This window comes from Atta cephalotes (genome assembly GCF_000143395.1).
Source record: "Atta cephalotes unplaced genomic scaffold scaffold00031, whole genome shotgun sequence".
Classification (NCBI taxonomy): Eukaryota; Metazoa; Arthropoda; class Insecta; order Hymenoptera; family Formicidae; genus Atta; species Atta cephalotes.
The window spans coordinates 3,555,716-3,563,436 of NW_012130095.1; the positions used below are offsets into that span (position 1 = coordinate 3,555,716).

The 7,721-nt window shown below is 31.9% G+C and overlaps 1 protein-coding gene across 1 annotated transcript; it reads right to left on the reverse strand.

Moving 5' to 3' along the window:
• Positions 1-1,370: 1,370 nt before the first annotated feature.
• Positions 1,371-2,240, reverse strand: LOC105621002. The gene is made up of 3 exons (XM_012202479.1): positions 2,174-2,240; positions 1,717-1,878; positions 1,371-1,597 (listed from the first exon to the last, which is right to left on the reverse strand). The coding sequence occupies exons 1-3, from the start codon at positions 2,238-2,240 to the stop codon at positions 1,371-1,373; spliced, it is 456 nt and encodes a 151-aa protein (XP_012057869.1).
• Positions 2,241-7,721: the final 5,481 nt, after the last annotated feature.

The following is a 7,721-nucleotide window of genomic DNA, read 5'->3' on the forward strand; positions in this document are numbered from 1 at the left end:
TGACACTAGAAATGGAACAAGTGACAACTTGATATTCGAGTTAATATTAGCAAAAAACTATTTCCAATTGTGATACATCGAAATTATTTTTTTCTATCAATTACATTTATACATTTATTAGTAAAAATATTTTATATCAATTATATATAAGATTCTACAAAAATCGCAATCGTTGTATAATTACATTATATCTTTTTGAAGACATTAAAAAAAAAATTAATTAATTAGTATTTATTATTATATTAATATTTTCAATGTTATTACACCAGTTCAAATAAGAATGCCACAAAAAGACAGTTCAAAAAAGACAGTTCAAAAAAGTAGTTAAATTGTATAATATCAATTAACATATTTTTTATAATTGTTTTAATAATGTATATTTAGACGCTATTTTAAGGAATATTTGTATGTTTGTAACTGTTGACACCAAAAAGTACACATACATTTCGATTAAGATAATATTTTTATTTACTTCTACATTGTATGTAAAAGAAAAATTTTATTTATAAATACATCTTATGTTATTCACAATTTCGCTGTTTTTTTCTATAACGAATAAAAATACTTTTCATATACTCTTCTCAATAACTTTTTCAAATTTTATACTTATCGAGACAATATGTAGTTTTCGATTTAGAAGTTATTTTATTTTTTGCAATTGTCTATCAATTTTATAATAACATTTGAACATAATGATATTGTGCTTTATACGAATAAAATACATCGCTGATACAATGTTACAAATCATACCATGTTTATGTTGTATGGCAATATCAGTGTAAATATTACTAAAAAAAGTATGTACAAAAGTAATAAGGCAGTAAAATGTCGCGTTAAAACTAAATTGATCATATGATTAATCCGGACGGTTTTAGCAGTCTTATTCTTAATATCTAGAGTTATAATCAACTAATTCAATATTAGTAAGAGATTCATAATTTTGTACTATAATATTAAAATGGAAAAAATAGTACAAATATATAGTACATTCTTTTATATAGTAGTAAAAATATATTTCTATAAAATATGTAATTTATTGATAAAATTTAGCTTAAAAGCCAGGGTAAATTACTGACTTACTGGAAGTTATTCCTTTTTATAAATATTAAAAATTTCCATCAATGATATTTAAAGATAGATATAAAAAGGCACTTGAATATTATGTAAAAAATTATAAAAATTGCAAAATTACATGTGTAAAACTACGATATCTATATATATTTGATTGTTGGAATTTGCGTCTTTCCTGACGATGTGTAAAATAAGAAGAAAATTGAGTAAGTACAAGTGAATCTTGAACTGTAAAAATAATTACTGAAATCTACACTATTCAGTGAATAGATCTGTTAAGAATCTTTGGCTAGACTTTTTCAAACGACGAATACGTATCGAACAGTTGTTATTAGGCCGATTATTAAGAGAAGCCAATTTACATATTGATAGGGTGCTGAGTTACAACCATCTTTGCTATTGCACGTACAGTATTCCATAAATATATTGTATGTTCCAGTTCGCATTAAGCAAAATCGCTCATCGCCCGCAATCCCTGGCTCGCCCATGTAAGCACAACTACGGAAATATCTCCATTCCCCATTAACTGTAAATGATAATTTATATAAAATACAGGGTGCAACAAAATAACACCTGTATACAACAAATTTGCATTTTTATATACTAGCTATATGGAACCATATAATGCTGTTATAAGTAAACAACCTTTTTGACGAATTTTACGGCACATTGTTGGTCTTACACCTGGTAAGTGCTCCAAGTCAGGTTCCTGCTTACAGTCTGTAATAGGCACTGTGGAATTATCAAATGGATCTGAGCACTTTGGATCCGAATCTGATCTGCACACCCAACATTTGATTGAAAGGCCTAAAAAAAATACAGACAAAATTCGAAAGTCCCAATTGCAAGTACATGCAACCCACAATATATCAAATATATTCTATTTAAATAGTAATATACTTATTCTGTGAAGTGCTTATTTTTGTAAAGTGGAGGTTAGGAATATGTTTGGAAAATAAAATTTTATAGTAATTATACACAAATCTCTGTAAGAACATCGACTGCGTTATATACATACGCGCAATATATTTGCAATCTTGATATTTAAAAGTTAATGTAAAAATATTAAATAAAACTTAAATATTTTTCTGATTTAATATACCTTCTTGGACGCAGCAAAGGAAGAGCAATGCTGTTATGAGAAAGGAAAAGCGGATTCCAATGGCCATTTCAAAAAAAGCTTGAACTTTTTAACTTTTTACTTTGCGAAAACTTTTCACGACAAAAAAATATTCACTTTCAAATATTCTTTATGTATTCTATATGTCCACGCCTATAATTGACACAACTGACCGCGCGTTGCGCTGGCCCTCCGATTATACCGAGTGACTCAGAAATAAGTGAATCAGAACAAATTAAACTCGCTAAATCTTAGATAACATTTATAACGATAAATTGTATTTTTAACGATTAAATTTTATATTATCATCGTACGAGAATAAATTATATATATATATATATATATATATATATATATATGAGATTTCTTTTGTAAGAGAAGATCTCACAGATATTTTTTAATATTTTATTTATAATATTTATTTATGAAATTTGATTTATATTGATATAACGTAATCTATTATTGATTATTATCAAATGATGGACAATTACTGTGGAATTATAGATATAAAAAGTAATAAATACTTGGACAAAATTAAATATTTTTAATATACACAAATAAATATGGAAAAGTTTTCTTCTTATAATAAATAAAATTTCTAAAGTCAGAACTATTTTATACGTTCATGTCTATAATTGTTTAATTATCACAATTGCGTTGTACTGACCCACCCAGTTGCTCATAAAGGGTGTCTTATTAATAAGTAAATCTAAGTTTTACATTTATTACCGATACTTCGATTATTTCAACGAACAATTAGATATAAAAAATTAATGTTTGATATATAAAATATTAAAGAATGTATTAAAGATTAAAAAAAATCAGAATAATATATATTATAAGCAAACATCAGAAAATTCTCTCGACATCACGTCTTTCTATATATATATATATATATATATATATATACGTTACTGAGAACTTCGGGTACACTCGGGTTCTTCGGGATTACGTCACGCGTACTCGAGTTATAACTGCACCCGACAGATGTGATATTCTTCGTTATATAGTGTCACGGCATATTGTCGCATGCATATTCACTAGAGGAGTGAAATTACATTGTTCGATAGAAATAAAAGTGACTCTTTTTGAATCCTAACTTTTCTCATTATAAATCATAAATTAAAACTTTTTTCATTATACACGTTCTCATTATACTTCTTCAAGTTTAAAGTTAGAATATTACCTTAACATATTAGAAATAGAAGAAATATAAAAATATACAGTTATTATTTTGTGTTATGTACATAGGAGTGCACAATATTAGAAAATAAACTGGTTGTCAATCAACTGTCTCTAATCGCCAGCAAGTTTTTATCAGGCAAGCGCGATCTCTCTCTTGAGCGTACTAGCACATGAAATATACGGTTCAATGTCCATACCCTGCCAAATTATAAAAAATTATCTCCGAGAAAAAGAACGTAACTATTACGACAAATGTTCGCTGAATCGTTCAAGATTCAAAACTTTTGTTCGTGAAAACATCTTTGTCTTTTTTCCCAGCCGGCGATTGCATCCAGAGGTCTGCATCACGAAATTTCGAATCGTCTGGTCAGTCTGGTGATGCGTCGAGCGGACTGCCCAGACCTACGTCCAGCATTCTCCAGCTATCTGTATCAGTCTGAGAGAAGGGGGCGATCTTGGACCCCACGGATCTCGTAGCCCGCAGCGAGCGGGATCGGCTCGTCGCTTTCGCGGGTGGTCCGCGCCGACAACTGGCGACGTCCGCGCGCGCTCAGCCCCGTTCCGGGTAGAAACATTTGAATGCTATAAATAAATATAAATAAATTGATTTGCTGGCATTAGCATAAGTAGCGAGGGGGAGACACGAGGCGACTTCGACTTCGATGTCTCACCGCCCGCGTGCACCGTCTCTCTCTTCCTCAGTTTACTCCGTTCCGTTCTAGAGCAAGTCGTCGTGCCGGCCGGACGTTGATTTATATCGGTGTCCCTTCGGTTTCTGCGGCGTTCACCATCGACTCTTCTTCCCTTTAACTTAAAAGGGCACTGGACTATAGCGTCCGGATGCGCACACCGCTATCTTGTCTCCTTTAGTCTCGTGGGAATTAATTTGCGAGAGTAGCTCTTTATATATAGCAATATATATATATATATGTATATTCGCGTCACCATCGGATTCCAAATTTGCAAACAAATTTGATACTACTTTTAATAAATTATTATTTTAAAAATGTAGCTTAAGAATTCTAGAAATAATCGATCTTCAATCTCTGAAAAGCAGCAAATTTCGAAACGTAATCCTTAGAAAGTACTATTTATCAATTTATTTTACATAAAATTTTAATTTTAATTTTCATATTTTAATAAGTTTTCCTTCATAATCTTCCCTTCTTTATTTTGAAAATAAAAAATTATACGAGTAGATTTCATGATATGTATTAAAAATCACAGGAGAATAATATGTTCAAACGTTTATTTTGTTTGAAATATTTTTCTTTATTTTCAAAAAAGTGACCATCCATAATAATTAGGCAAGTAAACATATAATTTAATTATATAAAAAATTGCATGCACTTTGTAGCTTTTATGTGACACTATCAACGTGGAGATCAATTTTTTATCCTCGGCATATAAAAATCAATATTTTTGTGACAAAGACTAATGATCTTTAACTATTATGTGCGACGGTTATAATGTTAGCGGAAAAAGCAATTCTCTGTAAATGTTTGAACGGAACTCATATTTCTTTCGTTAATGTATGCGTAACTCATGTCGCACGTGCAGTTGTCGATACTCAATGCCGAGTTATTTTTCGCAGTCGTTCATTTCAACTACTTCCAAAATTAACCACAGTCACTTTCTTCAGTTATCAGAGAAATAAGAATCATGTGGCAATGTTTGTTCTGGACCATTATACTTTCCTGTCTCGTTGAAAGTCAAAGTCGTCTGTCCCTATCAAATTATCAATCACGTGAAGACTGTTTCGCAGATATCTTGAGCAAAGTATTGCAAACGTCACGATCTAAAGATGTTCTTCTCATGCTTCGAGATTCGCTGTTGGATGAGCAGATGAACGATATTCTCGATAAAATAGCTGCAACGATAACTCAACGTGTACCGACGCTTTATGTAAACGCGGATCGGATGGAGCCAGAGTTTCGGGTTTCTTCCTGGGCAATGTCACGCGATCTAGTCGTGTATATCTACGCCTCAGGGCGAGGACCGGATATCGTCGAGGGCGAACTCGTGGCCGAAGACACGAAACGCTTCATTCACGACCGCTCCCGGCCTAAGGTACTTGTACTGATGATACTTCGTCGACCGTGTCACGACCTCACGAAGCTGTTTCGAGCAATGTGGTCGAAAAAGATTCTCGACGCAATTGTCGTAGAATACTCCAAATTAGAGTATTCCGATAAATGGTCAACGATTATCCATCGATATAATCCGTTCAATAACAGTCATACCGAGGAACCATATTCCGCAGATGTCGTATGGTTTACAGAAGATTTTCCAAATATGCAGGGTTACCCATTTATATATGCTTTTACTCGCCGGCCTCCCTATAGCGATATTGTATCAACATCTAACAGACAGGAACTGAAAGGCGTGGACAAGATCTTGAATGAGATTCTAGCGGATAAAATGAATTTCACTGGTTTACCTAAGATAATAACACAGCCCATCTATTTCCAAATAATGCCTAATGGCTCTCAACATGGCATCGTAGTTGACATATCTTCTGGAAAATATGATGCTCTCTTGGTTTCGTTACCAATATGGAAAAATATTTGCAATGCACAATGCAACATACAATACAGCAATCCTCTTCACATCGAAAATTGGTGCTTTGTAGTGCCAAAGTTGTTTGCCAAGCAGAATTTCATATCTGGTACTGCAATTCGAGTACTTCTTATAAGTATCTTGATCGTAGGAATCTTTTGGTTGTGCTCAAGATTTATGAAGTTTAATCCGAACAGATGGCATTCTTTGAGGATTGTTGGTATGATGTTGGCCACATCATTTCCACCGGCACCTACAAAGCTACACGAACGAATCATTTTTTTCAGTATTGTTGTTATCTCCATTTACTATTCCTCAATGTTTTTCGCCGAATTGACGAGCACTAGTTTCAAGAGCAATCATTATATTCAGTTTGACAATCTACAGGATCTGATGAACTCAGATTTGGCGTTGATGGTGCAAGAAAATGTGCCGGATATCATCAAGCTTAATAATGTCTTCGAATATCAAATACGCAAATCAGGCAAGAAAATCTTAAAGGTTTCCACAATAGAGATCTGTCTAAAGGATCTACTAATGCATCAGAACGTCTCCTGCTTTATGAATGATAACTGGGCCGAACTAATCGCGACCAAAAATATACGGAACGGCGAGGCCGTGATAATGACGACGAAACTCTGCTATCTATCGCCACCAGTCGGTACTGTTTTTTCGGAAGGATCGCCTTATATCAAACGTGTCAGTGACTTATTTCTTATGCTCATGTCAGGAGGCATTCGAGATAAATGGCGCCGTGAGTACCTGAGAAACGAGACGAGGAAATCTTTTCAATTGAAGCAAGATCATGCGAATTTTAACTACATTAGCGTATTTTATCTGACAATTTATGTGCTTATAACGGGATATTCTATCTCTGCTTTCACTTTCATCGGCGAACTGATTTGGAAACGTTTTTATATATATTAATTTAAATAAAATTATGTTTGTTTCAATAATGTATTATAAATCGATATTAAAAATGGTTTTACTGAAGTATCTAAAATTTAATTTAGATATATAAAAATAATTTTGTTGAACTATAAAAAATAATTATCTAAGACACTGAATCATAAAATGCTATTGCTATTGAGTAATACAGTAAAAAAAAAAATAAATAAATGACACGTCATGAACAGACACGATTTTAGAGGAATAACATGTATTTAATATATATTATAACTTTCATATTTAATCTCAAAATTGAATCAATGTTTCTGAGCTTCATTTTTTGTTTCCTATTGTGTGTATTGATTGCTGTATTTCTACCAATCCGCAAGTAACTTGCTCTCAATGGAAGATTTTTTTTGTTACTGTATTCGCTGAGAAGAACTCCAAAGTGAACCGAAACGTTGAAATAAATGAAGATGAACATCAACACCTGAGTATTATCTGCATCTCCTAATTCTTCGCTCTTACATCAGTGTGTGACTCTCATTAACCTTATCTGAATTTTTATTTTATTATTGTTTAAGATTGAGACTCTTTCTTTATATTTATATATTTATTTAATTTGTTTAAAAAAATTAACATTATGTTAAATCATTGGCGTTCCATGCACATTTTTTTTTTAGAATAATAAGGAATAAGGTTTAAAATACAAAAAGATGCGCGCGCGTACAAGTAATTAAATCACTATTAATTAATTAAGCATACATTTTTCATACATTTCCCACTTTTAATGACAAAATATTTAGAATTCATACTTTTATATAAACACATACATATAATCTAATTATTAATATTAAAAAAAAAAGAAAGAATAAACAACACTATCGAATCTTCTGAA